This window comes from Arctopsyche grandis, chromosome 8 (genome assembly GCF_051622035.1).
Source record: "Arctopsyche grandis isolate Sample6627 chromosome 8, ASM5162203v2, whole genome shotgun sequence".
In the NCBI taxonomy this organism is placed as follows: Eukaryota; Metazoa; Arthropoda; class Insecta; order Trichoptera; family Hydropsychidae; genus Arctopsyche; species Arctopsyche grandis.
The window spans coordinates 2,084,995-2,109,528 of NC_135362.1; the positions used below are offsets into that span (position 1 = coordinate 2,084,995).

The 24,534-nt window shown below is 34.3% G+C and overlaps 2 protein-coding genes across 2 annotated transcripts in view; one reads left to right on the forward strand and one right to left on the reverse strand.

Annotated features, from left to right (window-relative positions):
- Positions 1–24,534, forward strand: part of LOC143915612 (uncharacterized) — an 854,026-nt gene that overhangs the window by 383,951 nt on the left and 445,541 nt on the right. The window lies entirely within an intron of this gene.
- On the reverse strand, positions 4,600–10,775 carry LOC143915597 (U-scoloptoxin(01)-Er1a-like). Its single transcript, XM_077436306.1, has 3 exons — positions 10,739–10,775; positions 4,807–4,991; positions 4,600–4,734 (listed from the first exon to the last, which is right to left on the reverse strand). Exons 1-3 carry the CDS (start codon positions 10,773–10,775, stop codon positions 4,600–4,602), a joined length of 357 nt encoding a protein of 118 aa, XP_077292432.1.

The following is a 24,534-nucleotide window of genomic DNA, read 5'->3' on the forward strand; positions in this document are numbered from 1 at the left end:
AAATTACATAATATTAGGTATATTTTTGGTGTTTTTTTATATATTGTTTTAACACATTCTTGGATTTTCTAACCTGCATTTAAAACCTTTCAATTGGAGAACACGCATATGTACAAATGTGTGCAACGCACACAGGCGGCCGAAAGCAATGAGAATTGAAAAAATTATATTCCTTAAAAAATACGAAACAAGACATCGTTCTTTTTAAAATGCATTTACAAAGGTTGTCTTGTTGTATACTTGCGGATTGCTGTTGCAAGTTACAACTTGTAACACACCCAAACTGTAATTCTGGGAAATAATGGGATAGCAGTAGGGATCCCAGATATTCGTCGAATTCAACTATTCGAATATCGAATAGTAAATCAAGAGCTATTCGAATATATTCGAAAATTAAAAAAAAAAAAAATTATATGTATGTATGTACTAATCATAAATTACATTATATTTATATATGTAATACATTACAATTAGTAAAATATAATTTTAAGAAAATTAAAAAAAACGTAAAACTAAAATACACATACAATATGACATAAAAATTTATAAACTCCTGCTGTTATTAAAGATGCACTATTTTTGCTTGATTCTTTGATTGCGGTTTCAAAGGGAGTAAGAACATCAATCAAAATTTTCATAATACCAATTTCATTCTTAGAAACAGTATTGAAATTATATTCTTTTAGTGCTATGTTTACACTTTGGTAAACTTGAATAAATCGTCTTATCATAGTCGCCATCGAATTCCACCTCGTTTTTACATCCAATAATAATTTAAATTTTTTATTTTCTTTTTTCATTATGTTTTCTTCTAAAAATGTATATTTCGCTGGTGACTTCTTAAATATTCGTATTATTTTTCTGATATTTTCTAAAATTTCGTAGAGATTATTATCGATCGAAAAGTGATTTTCTTCAAACATTTCTGTATTTAATGAATAAAAATCCGTTTCTTCACATGCAGACATTTCATCTTCCTCATTATCTTAATTTTCATCACAATTATCTCCATTACATATTTAATTTTCTTCATAATCGTCTGCTTCTTCGTCATCACTCTTTTCATATTGATTTTGTGTATTTGTTTTATAAAAAAATATATACACGAATAATATTCGATTAGTCGATGAAATATTCGAATAACGAATGGCTGAAAAATCAATATGAAATCAATCGAATATTCGATTTGGATCACTTCGATCCGCATAGAGCTAGGTCTCTTATATTTTATTATCTGTGCGACATGTATTTCTTCAAGGATGTTGGGTATTGATTGGTCATCGAAAGAACAATGTCCTAGATGTGGGATTGGGGGTAAAAACACTATATTCTCACGAACGACCTTGAAAATTTTCAGTCTCTAGTCCTGTTAAGAGCTAAACGTTTCGGTTTTTCTGGTTAATTTTTATTGTGATTAAAATTTTCAACACTTATACCCCGGATTTATATGATTTATATTATAAAAATGCTGATGAAATTAAAGAGCGGCCTATTTAAGTTTGCACACAGGCGGCCGAACTCCTAGGCACGGCCCTGAATAGACATGTCCGGACATTTCATCACGGTGGCTTTTTATCGCCGTTACATCTCACTGACAGATTTCATGCAAATATTTTGTTCGAAAATTTTTGTTGCTGTATAATATAGTTAAAAAAAATAGTTGCATCCAAGTTATCCCTGCGATGAAATGTCCTAAAACCGACGTACCATAGTTTTAAAAGGGTTTTTTTATTATTTTATTTATTTATTTTTATTATTCATTTCTCTTCCGATCGCTTTAAAACTTTGCCATTTTGCGGGGCTTGGCTTCCGATAGAGATTTCAATTGTGTCGGTAGTGAAATATAATCGTAATAAACATATTTAAACATTCAAATATCTCGAGACGATGACGTCTTTCGACTACGTTCAGGTTGTTTCCCATGCATATGTAGGAATATAGCACAACTTGTACTATACGAAACTAGGTCGATAATATCACCTATTTCCCTCATTGAACTCAAGCTGTACAAATGACACCATCTCAAAGTCCAATTTTCTTATGATTAGAAGACTTCAGGTATAGACATGTATAGTCAATGCCCGCTTTAAAGGTCATTGAATTCGACCCATAAAGCCTTCAATACGAGGCCAACACCCCCCTATACAAGACTTCATGTATAGACAAAGTAAAAAGGTAATGGTATTGTAAAAGTTAGTTTATTGTTCTTGATACGTCGACCTGCTAGCTCCAAATGAAGCACTGACCAAAACCGCCTAATATAAATCCAGTAGGTACTCGGAGAGGTCATTGATCTATTTTAGAAGACCAAAATGAAAGTGTGAAGGATAGAAGAGAGACTGTTGCTCAAAATGGGGAAGAATGGTAGTGGGTGGTGAACGTCTGCAAATAATTTTACAATTTATCTCCTTTTTACAAGTTTTTATTTTTAATGATGATTGATCCTAAATTGAAAATGTTCGTAAAGTATACAGTGTTTTCAGTGGGGCTGGCTAACTGCTGTTGTTGATTACTGTTTTCATTCTTATAATGTGTGTATATATCTACTGGCATCAATCAAATTAAATAATGTTAATAAATATTACAAATAAAAATCAGCTATGAAAAGTTGATTTTATCACTTTATCAGTTTCGAAACTGTTATTCGAACGGAATGCATTACTCAATGCATCAAAATATGGCTTTTCCTTTGCGCAAATGTGATAAAATGTAAAGGCTGCAAACTAATTCGTATAGCGCCATCTATGTACGAAATTATAAACTATAAAGTCTATCAAAATAATATATAGATGAGGTTAATAAATTTGGTTCATAGCTCTGGTATAGTTTCAGTATAACGTTTTAATTTTACGACGGCATATTTAGCAGTGGTGACCCTTCCGGCATAAACTATGAGTTGATGAAGACTCGAAAAATGAACTCGTACCAAAGAATTAAGATTAGGAGTGGCGGTAGACGGTTTCATAAGCTCCTCCCACGAATCTCACGCGTATTTGTCCAGTAAACCGTCTACCCCCACTCCTAATCTTAATGCTTTGGTACGAGTTCATTTTTCGAGTCTTCATCTACTCGGAGTTTGTGCCGTAAGGTGGACCTATTTTGCAGGTTTTAAATATGAGAAACAAGTACATGTAATATATAGTGAAAGCCCGCCTTTACACGTGCAGGATGGATTAGACCGACAGCCGTGCCTGCGCCTGGTACTAGGCTCAGTGTTGTGTGGGTAGGTATGCATAATTTTACACGACCCGAATGAATAGAGGTAGGATAGCCAAGGTGCCGCTCATTGTTCAATTGTTGTAAATCCCTTGTAAAAAAGGTTCGGCAAACCTTTAACAATGAATTTACAACATGTGAACAATAGACGGCGCGCTCTGGGTCCGCGCTTTACGGATGAATCCACCGGTTGTGGATTCATCCGGGACGTGTGAAACAGTGCATACCCACCCATACAACACTGAGCCTAGTACCCGGCGCAGGCGCGGTGCTGGTTTAATCCACCATTCACGTGTAAAGGTGGCAAACAGTATTATTGATCAATAACACTGTTCGACAAATGACGACTTTTTTTTGGTTCAGAGACGAGATATGACTTTTCTTATAGATCTATGCCCAGTAAACACGAATCTGGTAATAAAAAATGTTGATTAGCTCGAAATTCGGAGATATATGTGTTTTTTAAATCGCGCGATTTTTCTATATCTTGGTGTTGTTCGGTCGATGTCTCAAAATCTGTCAATACTGAATATTGGAATCTATAGTCGGGTATTTTATCTTTCATTTTTAGTACTTTTCAGCTTTCAAATATCTCTAAGTAGTCGTCCAGTTCAAATCAAAAGTCAATAGTACGTAATTTCACTTGAGATTTTTTCCCACTATTAATACTATTTTATATCGAGTATTTTCTATTGAAACATGTTTATTGGGATAGTGTTCTAGCCACACTATTTTTTTCTTTAAAAGGGTTAATTGGACGTGTGCTGGATTTGAAATCGGTAAAATTGCGAGCTAAAAGCTCGTACTATTATTTACTCGTATTTACACGATTCTAAAATTGCGAGCTAAAAGCTCGTACTGTTATTTACTCGTATTTACACGATATCTTAATATAATTAATAGGGATAATATATTAAATTTTCTTTATATGAGAATTAAATAAAATTCCACTTAGAAAAATCATATTTCGACTATTCTTGTGGATTAATAACAAAAATTCTATTGATAACTGGCTTACCTCGATAAAATAAACGAATTTTTGTTATTAATCCACAAGAATACTCGAAATATGATTTTTCTAAGTGGAATTTTATTTAACTCTCATATAAAGAAAATTACTGGGCATAGATCTATAAGAAAAGTCATATCTCGTCTCTGAACCATTTTTCGTGTCGAACAGTATAATTATATACATCATATGTACATGTTGGATATGTACATTGATGGAGATTTTCTTGAAAAAATACTCAGTAGTGAGATAAAAACACTTAAAATATGTAGAAATATTAAAAAGAAATAGTTAAGAAATATCAGGTAGGATTGTTTTTATTTTTTTTTTAAATAAATAATGTAGGAGATCACATTACAATGCTATGGATTTGTTTATAAGTCCTCGTAGGGCGATCCGCAGCGCACGTTGTAGAACTGATCGCAGACTTGGAACTGCTCGTTGAAGAGTGTGCCGTTGGTGCACAGATTCGAGGAGACCAGCTTCTCTTGTATGCACAGATGGAACGACTGGAACGATAAATTCAATCCAATCAGTCCAAGTAAATGCTATCGTATGATACGATATGATTTGCGGTTTACCTGACAGCCAGACTCGATGTCTGCAAACAGTCCCCAGTGTCTTCCGAGGCACGAGAATGTGGTTTGAGGTACTTCGTGGTGGGTGGGATACAGTGGTGGGTCGTGGGGTAGGTGAAGATCGTGGTAAGCGTCATAAGGTTCGTGGTACGGGATTATGTAGTGTCCGCACAGCACGCTGGAAAATACTGTAATAAAAAATACAATTATAAAAAAATGTTTTTTAAAAACATACCTCTTCTATAATTTGTATATAAAATTATTATTTTGAATAAAAACACCAATATTTTTTTTTACTACCGCCATCTATGTATAAAATTAATGACTACCAAACGTCACCGAGATTAAAAATTTTCGGACTTCTTAAACGATATTTTATCTCTATCGTAATGGCGGAGGATTCATTTACTTATCTTGATGACCAAAATGAGCAATATGGCAAATTATGAAAACGATCGGATAAGAGGTAAAATTTTTCCTGAATTGTAATTGTAAGTGAAACGTAAAGGAGGTATGTAAAAATTGTTAGCATGTGGCGCCATAGTCTCGCCTATAGCACGCTTTCGTACAACACGTCTTCCTATAACACGTGCGGTGCTTCCCATATAACACGTTTTCTTATGACAAGTTCCATCAACTATGTATGTATGTACATCTAATATATAATTTCGAAAAATACTTTGTAACTACATATGTATGTAAGGTTTGTTGGGATCATCGAAAACAAATCAAAGCTACTATATACTTTTTTTCGATTCGAATAAATTTAATAAAAAAACAAATGAATATTTACTATTATATTAACCATGTTTAAGGGGTTTATATTTCAAATTACATTACAAATACTGAGCGAAGCCGGGTAAAACCACTAGTGTAATATATAGCTTGATTTTATTTGTATAATTTCTATATTATTGAAGTGTTACATATCTTGTAATGATAGTGGTTTCTTTCTAATACTTGGAGATGCTCGCTAGCTGTCTCTTTCGCAATTTCAGAAATAAGTCAGAAGTGCTTTGCCTGATTTTTTTTTAAATATAATATATTAGTCGAATGTCAATGTTTAAAAATATTGTACAGTTTGTAATCGGTTTAACCCTCCCTCACCGAAGTGGGGTATGCAAGTGCTCCAATTTTTACGTTTTTCATAATAACTATGTGGTTTTCAAAGCTATACGCCCTATATTTCTTGTATTCCTAGAATGCACTACAAAAAATTTCTTTTAATACATTTTGTATGATTTAGAAAAGGGGTGCATTGTAAAAAAATACATTTATACATTTCTACGTTCCAACGTATGATTTAAAGGCGGTAGCGATAAGTCACGTTTTTGACTGTTCGCTTGCATATTCTTGTTGATCGATGAATCAATGCAAGAGAAAGAGACAGCTATATTTTCGTAAGCTATTGTTTTCGGCGCGTCGCTATTGAGTCATGCAGTCGCCTGTTGGTATTACCTATGCGCGTTTGCGTGTTGATGCTTGTCGTTATTTTTTAATACAAAAATAGTCAAAAACATGCTATAGGGCTAAAACTTTTTTATGTTGATGTATAAAATGATTAATAAGATATATATTGAACCCATTTGTATTGAGAAAAGCTGTATTTTGATTAAAAAAATACTGGGGTCTTACTCGACCCGGTTCGGGACACTCGAAGCTCCGTCCTTCAAAGGTTAAAAGTATGAGTCAAATGAAAAATTATGGGGACAATTTTGTAAATGCGCATTTATCGTAAACATTTCATAAAATTTGTGAGTTAAAAAAAATATCATTTAAAAACATATATGTATATACATATATATATATATATATATAGGATCCGGATGTGAAGGATTCCATGTGAAAAGCGCAGATTCAGTCAGTACTATTTATTATAACATGTCGTCCGGCTTGTTCTCCAACAAGTGACCATAGCCACACGCATCCGGTCTCTCCCATGCATACCACACACACTTTATCCCTAGCAGTTTGGCCAACCACACATACGGCTCGTTTAAAAATCATTCCTATATATATAATATCGCTATCTGTCTCTACGAATCGTAAACAATGTATGCCGCGAATATCAAAAGGTTGCGTGGCGCTACTGGTTTCAATTGAGTTGGCCTGTGGTGCCCTTCGTTGGCTTGGTGCGTACGCACCATAATAAGAATTGACAAAAATGGGCCCATGGCGTGCAAAATTCGCCCATTATCGATGTGACACCGATTAGTCCGTCTAGCCGGCCGTGATTACATCGCCTTTTAATTTGTGGTCTTATACGCATTCGTACATATGTACATATGTAGGTATGAGCGTGTCGAAATTAATTCGGTTATGGCAATGGCGCCGAAAGAACGTCGATAGACCGTGTTGATTTTTTTCCACGATTATTTCTAATGATCTACTTGTCATATTATACATATGACCGGTAGCACGACGCGGTGGGCGATTAAACCGTTATGATTATTATTATCAAATACTAGAATGTAAATATTACTTATGGATATGTCGGGTGAAGCCGGGTAAGACCGCACGCGTTGAATCGTTTCATTTTAAACAATTCTCGTTATGGTATGCGTCGACTTCAAGTCCACTAATAAATTCAAATTTAATAATTTCTATATAAAAAACATGAATTTAAATTACATTATAAAAAAAATCGTTGAATATATATTTTGTACATATTTTGATGTGTTGTGGCCAAAGCCAATTGTCTCCTCCGTCTCAAATTTTTACTTTATTTTTATTAAATTGATTTGTTACTTACATTTCATATGAATGAACAATAATGTAATAAATTGGGTTACATGTCAATTTTTAGTAATTTTTTTTAATTCCTTGAATTTTTTATATTTAACCTTTGAAGGACGGAGCGTCGAGATCTAACGATTGTCCCGAACCGGGGTCGAGTAAGACCCCAGTATTTTTTAATCAAAAAGCAGCTTTTCTCAATACAAATGGGTTCAATATATATCTTATTAATCATTTTATACATCAACATAAAAAAGTTTTAGTCCTATAGCATGTTTTTGACTATTTTTGTATTATAAAATAACGACAACGTTTGTTCGCGTTCGGTTTTTTCGTGTGCGTATTTATCATTTGATCCATGTGTATATGTTTGTAGATAGTTCGGTCATTATTTTTTATTATTTAACTAGCTGAACCCGGCATGCGTTGCAATGCCAGAATAAGGCATGCAATTCCTATTTCAAGTGATGGTTGGAGCTTAACTAACCTCTCTTCAATGCCGTGTCGTCATAAACCAACTGGTAACGTGGTTACCAACGAACTCATTTCCTTGACTACACAATGGCGCTTCAATCTTTCGCGTCGGTAAAATCGTAATTATGAATATTATTATTAAGAGGTTTTTTCACAGTAAGCTTCCCGGATATGCATACAACAAATCGGTTGAGTGTTTTAGGAGCCTATACGAGACAGACAGACATATTATATTTAATTAATTTATTATATCCCTAAAACTCCATATATTGAAAGTCATTCACGCGAAATATTGTACTAACGAGGACTCAAGTGCCAGATGTTCCGTGATCGAGATTTTGATGACTTGCGCGAGATCGCTTTTTGCGGAATAATCCGTTTACCGTATGTACATAGATATACAGACAGCACATATGTACATATGTATAGGCATATAAAAAAAAGATAAAATATTCAGAAAGCTTCTCTTCGTGTCTAATTTTACCAATCTCTACTCTTCGTACATAAATATATACATACATATATACATATATATGTGTGTATAATTAAAATGAAAATATTAGCATATGTTTAGTTTTAAAATTGATTTTTATCTGACGGCGTCGCACGCGAGCTTGTTACGAATATACATACATACATACATATATATAAGTATGTACTTATTGAGTAACGAAAATTCGTGATTGATGAATTGAAGCTGTAATGTAACAATTCGTGATTCGGGCAAATAACTTTTAGTTTTTTTTTTTAAGTTTTAAAGATTACATGCGTGCCTCGAAGAATTCTCACACTTCCTTAAATGGAACGAAGTGGTTCATCTTAAGTGGATTATGCATTTGAGACGTAATGCTGTTGCATAAATGGTTGCACTGTATTTAATGAGTCAAGTGCTATGTCTCGTTTCAGCTAAATTGACAGTAGGCAAACCTCTAGCATACTTTATTTTTTATAAATCGGAACGTTTTGACTGAGCAATCGACAGGAATCGTGTATTTTTCATCTGACAAATTAACTAAAATATTCTATGAGTTTGAGTCGAAATTCTAAATTAAAGATGGCTGACTTTCAATGAAGTGGTTATCTAATATATAATTTTGAAAGATACTTTGTATATACATATATGTATATATGTATGTATGTAACCTTCTTTCGTAGACGACACATCCGATTTTTTTTTTCAATTCATAGGTACCGATTCGATTTTTTTCGATTCAAAGGATTCAAAGTCCCCGAGGGCGCAGCCGCCGAGGGCGAAGCCCTAGGAAGCGAAGCCTCTGGGAGCGAAGGCTTCGGGGGCGTAGGCGCCGGATTCTGGTATAAATATAATTTCGAAAGAGACAGTATATATGTTTGTTTGTTCCTGACAGTCAATTTAATAATAAAAAAAAACAAATGAGTATTCAAATAAAGTTATATAAAATAAAACTAATTAAATAAATTTAATTAATTTTTTACTATTAGATCAGTCATGTTTAAGCGGTTTATATTACAAATACCGAGCGAAGACGAGTAAAACCACTAGTAAACTAATAATCAAAGATCGGTGTTGAGACGATGCTTTTCGCAAAAAATGGTTCACTATTCGTAATAACTAGAGATCGGACTGGATGCGTGCCGTTCATTGTTAATTGTTCGCTGTGCTTTGTCCAATTTTATGAAGAACCTTTTTTTTTCACTCTAGCTTTGTAAATAGACCCAAAACGCCCTGATTTCTGGAAAAAGCATGCTTCTTATCCGCCATTTAGTAATAACTATAGCAAACCATGCGTTTTTGCTCTCTTGCTTTGTACATTAATGGAACGGTCTATTGTTATTGTAAAATGCACAAGTCAACGCCACAAGTCTAGTTTAAATCTATTCAAGTTATAAAATAGACGTCTGTCGTCAATTTCGATGGACTTTTATGATATTTTCCGTCATTTTTGGCGAGAAAATGGTTTTCAATAGTGTTTATATAATAATAGAAAGAGTGAAATACACAGATTACCTAAACACAATCTGCTTTAGATCGTCGACTTTTGAGAGTCTATCATTAATATTATGTGTTAGATGTATTATGAGCATTTATAAGAATTGTAAATAGATTTTTGGGCTATTTTTCCTATTATGCTGTACAACATTAGAATAATATAATACTGTGATTACTAACAAAATTAAATTAAAATTGTAAAAAAGAAAATGATCAGTGGATCATTAGCTATTAAAATAGATATAAGATGTATTGTGAACATAATTTAGTGATAGTAAAAAGCATTTAAAAATCAAAATACACATTTTTTTTCCTTCATTTTTGACAAATGCCAAGTTTAGTTAACCTATAAATTGCTTTGTTATTGAACTTTGACGGCAACTCTATATAATAATTATAAAAAAATATATATATTTTCAAACCAATTTGAAGAGTTTTTTGTAATTTTTTAAATAAATATAATATATCCGAAAATGAAAACGCCAGTATAGTATATTTTTTTAACCCGACCACAGCCCAGTACTTTCGCTAATATTAAACTTAATTTTTTTTTATACATTTAATAATATATTGAACAAATGTTTTCAGTAGAATTTGTCGTCTCTTTTGATGATAGATTCGTTTTAAATATCGGTTGGAAATTGTTTTAAACATATCCATTGTAAAAGTAATGCGCTCTACAGTAAATAGTACGTACATACATCATACATCAATAAACATATACATAATACATAATAATGAAAAATTAAAACTTACAAGCGATGACGAGAACGGCCAGTGGCGTCCCGACCATTTTGAATTGTCAATTATTAATTTATTAAATTTAAAAATATGTATTATTTGAGTGTAGCAGTGAGCACTGTCAATATCGAACTGATCGAATTGGCATCAAAAAGCCCCAAAAGTAACGTTCCCTTCTCTCGGTCTCCACCTCGATGGTGAGGGTAAGAATTCTTCCATTCAAAACAGTCAACTGTTTATTCCAAGTATGCAATCTGATATTAGAAGTGATAAATTATAATAATTCAAACTTAGACGGTTCGACGGTTGATATTTCGTTATTTTTTTTGTATTTACATACATAAATAGGACAAAAATTCAAACCATTCTTACCATGTACTTTGTTTACTTTATGATTATACATACTTATGTACATATATGGTACAGTCGAAGTGTATTTTCAGTTGTAATATATTCCTACTAGCGTTTTAGGTCATTCGTTTTTTTTTTACATAGATATATACCAGGCAGGCTTGACAGGTAGACCCCAATGAGCTTTCCTAAACAATTAATTACAAAAATTGCAGCATTTTTATTACACAAATCACTGTATTTCGAGAGGCCGAAGAACACGATATTAACAATTAATTAATTAATTAATCCATAGAGATGTTTATGGATTTAGACTTGTAGATATTTTTTTACATATCTATATATATATATAAAATTGAATGTCCTGTCTGTGTGTCTCGTATAGGCTCCTAAATCACTGAACCGATTACGATGGAACTTTCAGGATTTGTTGTATAAATGTCCGGGAAGATTGCGGCGAAAAAAAAACACCCAAAAACGGGAATGGAAACGGGAAAAACGGGAATGAGTGTCATTGCAACGCAATAATTTCAAATGTTTTCGTTTCGCGACCTGCGTTTTTAGGTAAAATAAACAAACAATTAAATTATTTCAAATGTGTTCACTGCCTGCGTTTTCCCGACAAATGGGAACTGGAACGAGAACGGGAAGGGGAACGGGAACGGTAACGGGAATGAGAACGGGAACGGTAATGGGAATTGCATGCGGTATTGTGGCATTGCAACGCATGCCGGGTTCTGCTATGTAGGATGATTTTTGCCAATTTTGAGTAACCGTTTCAACAATGAAAATCAGATAAATTGGCAAACTCTGATAAGAAACGATCGACCTGGAGTCACAAATCCAAGGTCTGGCCAGCAGACAGCAGACAGTGGGATTTGAATCTGTGACCACTTTGTTCAAAGCACTATATGCTAACCACTAGTCTATTCTGCTGGTTATTATAAACTCAATATCGAAATATGTAAATACAAAAATACCTTCATCAAACTTTAATATATTTATCATCCCTACATATTTTTCAATATTTCAAATACTTTTCTTAGAAATCATATATGCAAAACCGTTTTTTTAAATAAAATATTTGTTTTTTATAACCTCAATTTGTATACAGGACAAAACTGTCATGCTTTCGATAAAATCAGATAAATTGGCAAACTCTTACAGAAAACCGTGGACCTGGAGTCACAAATTCAAGTTCTGGCCAGCAGACAGTAGACAGTGGGATTTGAACCCGTGACCACTTTGTTCATAGCATTATATGCTAACCTCTAGTCTATTCTGCTGGCATACATATGATATTCAACCACCCCTACTTGCTCGTGGGTCTTCTATTACTTCCGCTTCATAGTTTTGAACCATGGCAAAAACTAATTGTTAACCAACAATAAAATTTTTGAAGGTTTACTATCCGACAGAGTTGCTGCTGTCCTTCTGATTTCCTATCGATTTTTTTCTATTGCTTTCCTTTTTTTCATAAATATACTTCTTCCCCCTATTTTCTTTGAATTGTGTTAAAAAACGTGTCCTCATCATCTGTGTATATGATTAGTTGTACGCTGATAGACATGAACGAATATAGTAATTGTTGATTCTGAAGATCAATTTTACAAATGCCATCATCTGCTTAAAATTTTGATAAAATTAATATTTGCAAATTTTAACTCATTGCCAAGAATATATAGTCATTGTTCGCGCATAGTATTGGTTGATTGCATAAGTTTGTGCCCGATTTTCATACAAAACAATATTTTTTTTTCATCTGACATTATAAAGAAACAAACCTTATTACTATTATTTAAAGGGTCTCTCAGACTGTATTGGTTTGGGGGGATGGTGGCCTCATGTAGAGGGCTTTATTGACCTTTAAAGTGGGCTTATTATTTAAAGTTGATTTGAAAATAAGTCGAATTATTCGTGTAAAATGTTTTTAGTCATTTAAAATACATATGTAGATGAATTGCCCGGAGTTTGCTTGGACGGATGAAAATTAGCTCATTATAGCTCATTGCTCATTGCTGATATTGCGAGGAGATGAGTCTCGTAATAGCTGAGTTCGGCCGTCGCTATAACAATGACTAGTATGCCGATATATTCATGCTCTATGTAAAATATATTGTTTTGTGTTTTGAAAGTTTCAGCAACACCTGAAATACAATCCTTTCTAATAAAAACACCGCGGATTATCATAAACAAAATGAACTGTGAAAACATTGTACATAATTTGTGACGCAACACTGGCGTTCTTTTTCTTATAAATGGTGGCCGATAAAGCACGTGCTACACAAGGTTTTTTCTCTTAGATATATTATATATTTATACATAAAAAAAAATCAAATCGAACCACTTCGAAGATTGTTTACGTTCCAAAACGCTCACCGAACTGGGTTAACATTCGTCCAAGCATTATTACACACTATACGTGCCACTGACAAAGCTCATAAATCCAACATTCTGTAATTTATACTAAAAACTTAATTATTGACTGACTGCACCAACATTGTCATAAATTAAAATTTGTGATCTTTTAGCAAACGCTTTGTTAGTTAAGTCTCACGCAAGAATTTATCTGCAGACAAGTCTTTGGCTATTTGTCGATCGTAGTTCGACGGATGAAAGTTAAAAGAAACAATTTAACTTTGAATGTGTGTTAGTGAATTCAAAATTACCCACAGCGCAGTGCACTAGAAGATCTATTGCATACCAGTAGAGAGGTCGCGGGTTCGAGTCCCGGCCAAATTTGTGTTTTGCGGTTATTTAAGCACAGATCGACCGTCTCCTGTTAGAATTTTCCGATTTTTCTAGCTTAATATTAAATTAGCCAGCAGCATAGCTCGGTCGTTAAGCTTCTGCCTAACATCAAGAGGCGCCTGATTCGATCCCATGAGCTGATCTCGATTGAAAAGAATTTTTCTGAGTATATCTCTAGTGCTGCTGGTCAGACCTGGATATTTGTGACTCCCGGTTGATCGTTTCCTATCAGAGTTTGCCAATTTTCTCTGATTTCATTGTTAAAACGGTTCCCGATTAAAAATTGGCTACAAATCCTTCCTACCTACTATGTCACCACTATTTGAGTATGATTAATGTACAATAAAATGTATGTACAATTCATAGATGTCTCGTTAATTTGCGACTTTTCAGTGTCTCTTAATTTAGCGACTTGTGTAAAAAAAATGCTGTATTGTTTGTAATTAGCCAGGAAGGCGCATTGGGGTTTACCTGTAAGGCTTTCCTGGTACAAAATGTAATAAAAAAAATAATCATTGTGACGGATCCAATAAAACAGTATCACCCTCTTATTTTCTCACAAGTTCAATTTATTAGCATCTCGAATTTATTGAATCTTATTACATTTTTTTAAATTTATACCAGGACGGCCTAACAGGTAACCCCAATGCGCCTTCCTGGCCAGAAACATTGATACAAGTTTTATTTGTATTTTAAAAAGTAATTAAATATCAATTAACACCCACAGAAACATCTATGTATGGTCAAATTTGTAAATTTTCAGCATTTTTGTTAAACAATTCTGCGAAATTCAGTAAATACATATCAATTAACATCCACATAGACAATTATGATCAAATTTGTAAATTTTGCAGCATTTTATACAATTCGAGATTGCTGAAAATGATTGCGAGATTTGCGAGAAAATGGGAAAGGTTGCCAATCTGTTGGAACCGTTTTAATGAAAATCAGATAAATTGGCAAACTCTAACAGGACCTGGAGTCACCATCCAAGGTCTGGCCAGCAGTACATAAGTAAGTCTATGAAATAAAGTCTAGAGCTCATCTCTTTTAAGGGTCTATCGCAAGGTCTTCGACAAATTTCCAGGTTTCGTTCCAAATTTAAACCAGAAACTAAAGCCTGGACATTTTTAAAAAAATACAATATGAAATTTCATACATTGCCGATAGCATACGAATTATGCAAAAGAACAAGAAAGGTGGGCGGGTATAATCCGAATCGTCAACGGAACGTGCTATACAATTATTCGAACTACATACATACATAAATACATATATAGGCATGTATATAAAGTTGAATGGTCAATATCCATCATGCAAAGATTACGGGTTGTCCATCCACAATTTATTCGTCGTCAAATTTGCACATTTTTTGCGATATTTTACTTTCAGATTCGCGCAAATCTGAAAGTATTTATAAATTAGGTACATTAAATACACATGTATATTCTGAGGCGGATTACTTGTATATGTATGTATATTATAAATGCTCGATTTAAATATATGCTAATAAAATTTGCATTCCTCGATATACATAAATGTATATATTGACGCAATTGTTTTTTTGGGTGAACTGTTGCAAAATACGGTCCGTGTGTGGAATTCGTGTCATAATTATGAAATTAATAATGCATAAAGATTGAGAAGTGGTGTTTATATTATGTATGACAAAATCGTGTCCTTCTAATACTAATTGTCGCCGTTTAATCGGTCTGTTTTTGCCATGGTAAAATTCGTCTGCATGTCTTGAATGTGCCGTTTCTGTACATAGTCACCTGTATTCATATACCAACTAACTGTACATTTTTATAAAATCCATTTTATTGTACGCATACATATATGTACATGTGTTTAGGTTCGGTGATTATTGGTCACAAAGCGCTCGCCCAAAAGTCACTAAAACCTCTATAACGGAACATCTGGCAGCCGAAAAGACCATCATACTGTAGCATATGCTAAAAGGAGCCGCTGTTATAATTGCTTTTCGAGGATTATCTCCAGGCTAAGTGCAAGTAGGCTAAACAGTGACCACCGAATTGGCTTAGTAACGGCACCCGGTCCCTTCTCAGAACTGACAGCGATAGCGTGGGACTGAGTTCCATGGGAATGCATATCCGGGTACGTGCCTAATCAATAGGGAAGTAACCGGACGTCGAAGATGCAGGGAGCGACCTGTCCTTTATAAACGGGTACTAAGGCGATATCAAGGGATTCTGTACGGAGCACGGGCAGTGCGTGTATCTCCTTAATCACCAATAAATGTTGTGAAGCGACTTTCGCCTTTTCATTTGGATCCTCCACCCACCCCTACGCAACAATACTAACAATAACATACTAACGAGAACTCGAGTGCCAAATATTCCATATTCGCGATTTTCATGGCGAAAATCGTCTTTTAGGCGATCGTGATGTGAGTAATAATCCAATTACCAAGTGTTTGATTTGAACTTATATATATGTAGAGATCGGACCGGAAACGTGCCGTTCATTGTTAATTTTAAGTTGTGCAATAAACAATTTTATGAAATTTGCTATTTAATTAACAAATTTCAAAAAATTTACTATTTAATTAACTTTTTTTTTATTTTACGATTTTTTTTCATAGCTTGTGTTTTAACATTTGGCACAACGTGAATTACAAAAAAATAAGAGGTTCAATTAATAAGAGGTTAAATTAATAAAGGAATTATATTTGTAATAGAGGCGAAACAGAGGTTTGTTTTTGTTCTTTATTTTTGTATTGTTTGTTTATGTATTGGATGGGCTGCAATAATGGTTCTCGGAGAGATGCACTAAATTGCACTGAATAGTAGCGCAGTTTCGAGAAGTCCTAATTTTCAAAGGCGCTCAAAAATAACTTACGCAATAGAATTCTTTGTATAATACTTATAATATTACTTTATATTATATAATACTTATATCAAAATGTACAATGTTTCTAGCCAGGAAGGTTTTAGTTTTTTATATTGCTTTTTCTTCAAGCATATATTTTAAATCTTAATTTGCGTTTATGTTTAGCACCGAGAGGTTCCGGGTTCGATCCCGAGCTCTTTAAATACTACTGGTCAGTCCATTGTTGAGTATTTTGTATGACTTTTTTACGGTTGTTGTCTTTGTAATGTTTCAGGATGTGGATTGTTTGAGTCGTTATGCTCGTTCTCGTATTGCTTGAATGGTGCTCTTCCCATTCTCAGAAGTCCTGGGTTTAGGTGTATTATGTATGCACAATAGATGTACAATCAGCAGCGTGAACTAGTGGTTAACATACAGGCTTTCGAAAATAGTGGCCACAGGTTCGAGTGCCACTAGAGTCCCGCTGCTGGCCAGACCTTGTGGTTTGTGACTCCAAGTCGATCGTTTCTTATCAGAGTTTGCCAATTTAACTGATTTTCATTGCAACGGTTCCTACAAATTGGCAAAAATCATTCCTACCCGCTATATCAGAAATCTCCGAAAGTAAAAAAATTATGTACAAGTCGAAATCTACAGATGTCTCAATGTATTAATTAATTAATTATTAATTTCGTGTCTTCAGCCAAATACAGCGATTTATGGTAATAAAAATGCTGCAATTTATTATACTTATATAAATAAAGAAAATCTATGCCGATTTAATACGTAGAAGTATTGAACAAGTTCATGTACGAATTTAAACTACCCTAGTTTATATTGCTTATACATATAAATTATACCATTCAAAGTTACTAGTCGTTGTTTAGATCAATTTTTTAGTTCTACATAGAGTGCGTTAAGACAATGTGAAAACTTTCACAATTGCGTTGCTGGAATAGAATTTTATTTTTGGACTTTTTTTCTAATCTCAAATCCATTTAATGAATTGTTTTTGTATAGATAAGTACCCACTATACATATACATACAAGGTATTGATGAATGAGTGACACAACTGGGTCAAATGTAGGACGGTTCAAAACTATATATAGACAATTGGGGATTGATCTATGTGCGTTTGAACCGACACAATTGACCGTAACAGTCGTTGTCAAACTTTTATCGCAAAACATTACTTTACAATTAAAAACAGTTTAGTCAATCGACCTCGCAATCTCACCTAATTGGGCTTGCGACTGCTAACATTTTCGACTCGGAAAACTCTTCAATTTTATATATGTACGTTTTATATGGTTTTAAGAGTTAGCAAAAAACCTTCAAAGCGAATTTATCCATTCAAATAAAATCTACGGTCTGCAGTCAGCAGTAGGTAAGTAGCCAGCAGTATGGCTTAATGGTAGCGTGTACATATGTTTAGCACCAAGTGATCAGTGGGTTCGATCCGCCATACTGCTGGTTAGATTTGGGGGTATTTGTGACTCTAAATCGATCGTTTCTTATCAGAGTTTGCCAATTTTATCTGATCATTGTTGAAACGGTTCCTCAAAATTGGCAAAAAATCATCTTTCCTGTTGTCACAAATCTTCTGAATTTATTGTGTGTATAATTTGTAAAAATTATGTACAAAATCTTAATCCAAACATGTCTCAATGGATTAATTTTGTAATTAATTGATTAATTAATTGTTATTTCGTGTTCTTCAGCTTCTGGAAATACAGTGATTTATGTAATAATAAAAAATGCTACATTGTTTGTAATTAATTGTCCAGGAAGGCGCGTTGGGTTCTTCCTGTCAAGCCTTCCTGACTAATTACAAACATTGCAGCATTTGTTTTATTATACAAGTCGCTGAATTACGAGACACTGAAAAACGAGCCATCTATGAATTGTACATTAATCAATCTCAAATAGTGGTGACATAGTAGGTAGGAAGGTTTTTAGCCAATTTTTAATAAGGAACCGTTTCAACGTTGAAATCAGAGAAAATTGGTAAATTCTGATAGGAAACGATCTACCTGGAGTCACAAATATCCAGATCTGACCAGCAGCACTACAGATATACTCAGAAAAATTATTTTCAATCGAGGTTAGCTCATGGGGTCGAACCCGGCGCCTCTCGACCGAGCTATGCTGCTGGTATATATCTATGTAAAAATAAAAATAAAATAAAATAAAAAAGTGAGGAAGTAGATAAGATACCTAATTGACATTTTATCATGGAAGCCCTCCAAAATTCTTCTAGGATTTAAATCAAAGTACTGCGGGTATTATACCAAATTTGGGAAACTTCAATTAAAACTGTGAACTGGTATAGTCGGCAAACATATAAAACTAGCGTTTTGTCCGTTGAAATTTCAACGGGTGGTTTCGGAAATAAATTGATTCATGATTAAAAATAAAGTTACAATACGTATACGTAATAATTAATCGGAATCGGAACTAAAACATAAATCGGGAATCGGAACTGAAACAGGGATCGGTATCTGGAACTGAAAATGGAGTCCGTATCCGAAACAAACCAGACCAGACAGCTTTACATAAAAGAACTATGTACAAAATTTTATACAGATACAAGTATCTCAATGCAAAAATTTCGACCAAATGTGGGCGAGTTTCCAAAGACTTTCGTAAATAAAGAATGAAAACATTTTTCCGAGCTCTAGAGGTTGACACATTGATTTTCAGTGGATTTTTACTATAGATAAAACCAAATTTTCGTGGGCGGGTCAATAGAAAGCCGCTGAGTGGTCGAATTAGCCACGAATAGTTACATATGTAGCCTTATATGTATACCTATATTACATATACACATTATGTTGCCTTGGGTTGTCAATCGCCACTGACACCTGTATAACAATAACCGATATATAACACATAACCGATCGCACGCTGCGATAATGTGACTTAAGCGCTGTCTTAATTAGTTCGGTTGTAAATGTGTATATACATAAATATATACAGCATGGTTCGTAAGACGCGTATCGAATTAATTCGTACCGAAATTATGTTGTGTATATTATGTTATTAAACTAACGTGTTCTTCCGGCCCTCGGGCAATCAAAGCTTGGAGCGATTAATTCACGCAGAACTGTGATTGATTGATCGAAACATAAAAAAGATGATAAATTATTTTTTTTAAGATTCGGACGTGTTATATTTGAAAAATATATAAGGAGTGTCAAAAACAAAAAAAAATGGAAAATTGTTTGAAACTTACCCAGAAGTTTTCTCATATGTACTTGATGCCCAGTTCATTCACGTAACTTCACCATAAGACAATTATCAGAATTACTCATCACGAAATAAATATGTACAGTTGCTTAGAAAGTGAATATTCAGAAGTTTATGTTGTTTTTTAATCTACCAATAATAGTGGCGTGTATTGAAAGGTGTTTCAGTAAGTTAAAAAAATGTTTAAAGCCTACAAAAGAAACTCTATCGGACAATCAAGACTGAATATACTGTCGCATTACTGGCCATTGAACATAAACAAGTATCAAAAATAGAACTTATTAGTGATTACGCAAATATATGATTAAGATTAAGCAAGAGAGAAAAAACTTTAAAATATGTGAGCTGATTTACTCTATTATTAGATAATGCATTAAAGTATAAATATAATAAGTAGAGGTAGGACTGAAAGCGTGCTTTTTCCAGGAAACAGTAAATTTTCAATAGATGACAGTAAATTTTCAGCCAAACGGAAAGATTGGCATCAATTAGTATATATATATATATATATATATATATATATATATATATATATATATATATATATATATATATATATATATATACATACATATGTAGAAGTTTTTTCTTTTGTTATTATATCTTCGTATGCGTTGTAGCAGTGACGTACATATGTATGTATGTCGAATCGAAACGACTATTATAGTACGGCGAGCGTTATCTCAGACAGACAGACAGACAGACAGGCAGATGGAATAGCGATAATGTACATATATTATGTGCAAATATGTAGTTTATTGTGTGCATATTTTTACTTTATCTATGTACGTAGTAGCAATAGATGAAGTTTGGTGATCATGTGAAAATTCGAACTCGAGATTTTGACTGGTTCGAACTCAGAATCGATCACTGATCATGTTTTCATGATCTAGAAAAAATGTGTGTCTATGTATTTTGGGGATTTTTTGAACACCGTTAGTCCTATCGAACTGAAACTTAGTATCGGTTACTGAAATTCTTATCGATACGACGTAAATTTTTAAGTTGACCGGAAATAGTACCTCCCCTTGTTGGTGTCCTCTTTTTTTAAATCTTAAGAGGGCTGGACACCAGCGCCTTGTCCATACAAACGTATTAGACTTCTCCCTTCCTCAATTATGGCACTAGAGAAATTATTTTTTAATATGCTATGGATATCCACCATTGAGTTGCATCTATCGTTTTATTTTTTTGATTAGTTATTTTTTATAGGTGCTAGGAGCCGCCAAACATCAATAAAATCGCCTCTTTTTTACACCCACGAAAAGAGTCCAGCGTGCTTATTTAACGGTCGATTTAAAAAAAAATACGCACATAGTTGCACAGAAAATATCTTTCTCATATCGATGATGATTTTTTTTTAAAATTGATCCAGTTTCGGAGGAGAAAATAGGAGAATACGAAACCTCGATTTTGTCAATTTAAAATACGTTTTATCTTGTCGAAGCGCAACTGTCACATTCACTCAATATATATATCGAAGAAAGGAACGGCAACAAAATTAAGGTTTCGGGTGTACAGCCCTCTTAAGGGTTACAGTTACGTATTTTTGCATGAGGGCCCAACATTTCTAGCTACGCCACTGACTTTGAGTATCGAAGCGAGAGCGGGCCCCCCCAAATCACCGGATGTGGAGAGGAATTAAACCAAGCTTAACATTACACCGAGGCATGTGGTCGTGATCGTGATTGGCAAAGATTAAAAGCGAATGTCAATCGAATTAATGAAGGATGTCAATCGGCTGGATCTGCTGAAAGGTCGCAGCCGTTCTACATAGTGGATCAAGGTGTTCTCGTGTGTCCCTTCGACACATCAGAGGGCGCCACTTACGCGAGATTTGGCAACCTGTCCAGATACGTATCGATACGCATTCCATATCTCAATCTAACAATTTATGGAGACACACCGTGGGGGGACCTTGGCGTCAGGTCGGCCAGGTCACGACTTCCCCCAGACCGAAATGTCCGATTTCAAAACAAGAAAGAAATTGGTCTGACTGATCTAAAACGCTGATGGAATACATAGTCCACTTGTTGGGCAACGTTTCAATTAGAGGCAAGAGTGCCCCCGTGGAGAGAGACCGTGTACTTTTCTATGCGCTTGATTGAATTAAGTGTGGTACCGACCGGTGCTAATAGTGTTTTAGCATTGGGACTCTTGTAGATAATGGCTTTCGACGAGGTAATCTAAGATTGTTCTGTTAATAATTATATTCTGAATTCAAAACAAAAAAAAATCCGTTCCAAATTCGACTTTCAATGCTGTTTTGAGGGTTATCTTATTCTATACATGCAAGATAGATTTTTTTTTTATTTATTTATTTATTTAAAGTTTGGACCGTTGTAGCATTACAGGAATTCCTAATGCGCCACAATGGTCAAAAATATAACAGAAAAGACAAGAAACAAAATAATAAATTAGACATAACAAAAACAAAACATATATATACACAAACAACTAAAAATAATAATTATTATTATTATATATCGTTTATCGTCTTGAATTCATTCTATGTTTACAAGGTTTTTGTATTTCGTAATATTCTTTCTCGATTATGATTTTCAAGTTATGAATTCCATAAGTCCTCACCAGATAGAGTTTTAAAATTTGTCATCCGGACTGACCGAAACCAATCACGACAAGCAAATAATACACCACCACCACGTCGATCTACTCTATCGCGACGATGCAGCCTCCAGGAAGAATCAAAAAGTTCAGCATCAAAAAATGATGAAGTCAACCATGTTTCCGTTAGTGCTACCATATCATCACAAATATGTAGTAGAAACGGCTGAATTAAACGCAGCCAGCTTTGTCCTGACACCTCGTGCATTTTGGTAATAAATTACCAATTTTCGGTCTCCCAGTTTGGCGCGTGACTTTCTTTGAGACAAGAAATGGCAGTTTTGATTGAGCCAACGGAGGTTGAGCCAATGGAGACGAAACGGAAGAGGAAGCAGAAGAAGAAGCCAACACATTCACAACAGAATCACGACTATCAGGACCATTTGAGCAGGCAGATGTAGGAGAAGAGGCAAACATCGACGTCACTGTTATTATTTTACATATATACCAGGAAGGTCTAACAGGTAAACCACAATGCGCCTTCCTGGCCAATTACAAACTATGCAGTAAGGTATTCTGGTTTAGGTTGTCCATCAGTGTAGTGTCTGGTCAAAAGGCCATTGTCGCAATTGGGATAGTCAAGGCACAAGGCTGGGAATAAACCAGCTGGAAATTCGCGAGCATAGGTAGATGCTGCGAAGCAATCAAGATAGCCTTGAAATTATGTTTTTCTTTTTTTTTTTATACCAGGTAAACCCCAATGCGCCTTCCTGGCCAATTACAAACTATGCAGCATTTTTATTACACAAACTTTTTTATTACGAAAACTCGAAATGATCGAGACATCTATGAATTGTACATAAATTTTATTGTACATTAATCATACTCAAATATTGGTGACATAGTAGGTCGGAAGGTTTTTAGCCAATTTTAATCGGAGACCGTTTCAACAATGAAATCAGAGAAAATTTGCCAACTCTGATAGGAAACGATCGACCGGGAGTCACAAATATCCAAGTCTGACCAGCATCACTACAGATATACTCAGAAAATTTCTTTTCAATCGAGGTCAGCTCATGGGATCGAATCCGGCGCCTCTTGATGTTAGGCAGATGCTTAAGAGGGCTGGACAGCAGCGCCTTGTCCATACAAACGTACTATACTTCTCCCTTCCTCAATTATGGCACTAGATAAATTATTTTTTAATATGCTATGGATATCCACCATTGGGGTGCATCTATCGTTTTATTTTATTGATTAATTATTTTTTATAGGAGCTAGGAGCCGCCAAACATCTATAAAATCGCCTCTTTTTTACACCCACGAAACGAGTCCAGCGTGCTTATTTAACGGTCGATTTTAAAAAAAATACGCCGATAGATGCACAGAAAGTATCTTTCTCATACCGATGATGAAATTTTTTTTTAAAATTGGTCCAGTTTTGGAGAAGAAAATAGGAGAATACGAAACCTCGATTTTGTCAATTTAAAATACGTTTTATCTGGTCGAAGCGCAACTGTCGCATTCACTCAATATATATATTGACATATATTGTCACATTCACTCAATATATACATACACTCGATATATATATCGAAGAAAGGAACGGTAACAAAATTAAGGTTTCGGGTGTACAGCCCTCTTAACGACCGAGTTATGCTGCTGGCTAATATACTAGTTGTTTATATACTACTTATATATGTATACATATATACTAGTTGTTTTACCGGCAACGCTCAGTTAGGTTCTTAGCATTAGGTTCTTCCTGTAGTGCCACAATGGTCCAAAACGTTAAATAAATACATATCTGTATTTGAGAAATCTTTCGCAATACACATATTTTTTTAATATGAGTAGTTTTAAGAAGTTCGGGGAAGCAGAATCCCGAAAGCGAAAAAATAGTCAAATTGTGAGTTCATCGAAATTGACTAAAGCTGACAAATTTATCAAAGCCTCTACTGACATAGTGGAATCAAATCCTTCAGCAGTTTTATCATAAAAACAAACTAGCTCTTCTTCGAGCAATGCAAATGTAATCGAACCAACAGTTACGGATAAAGGT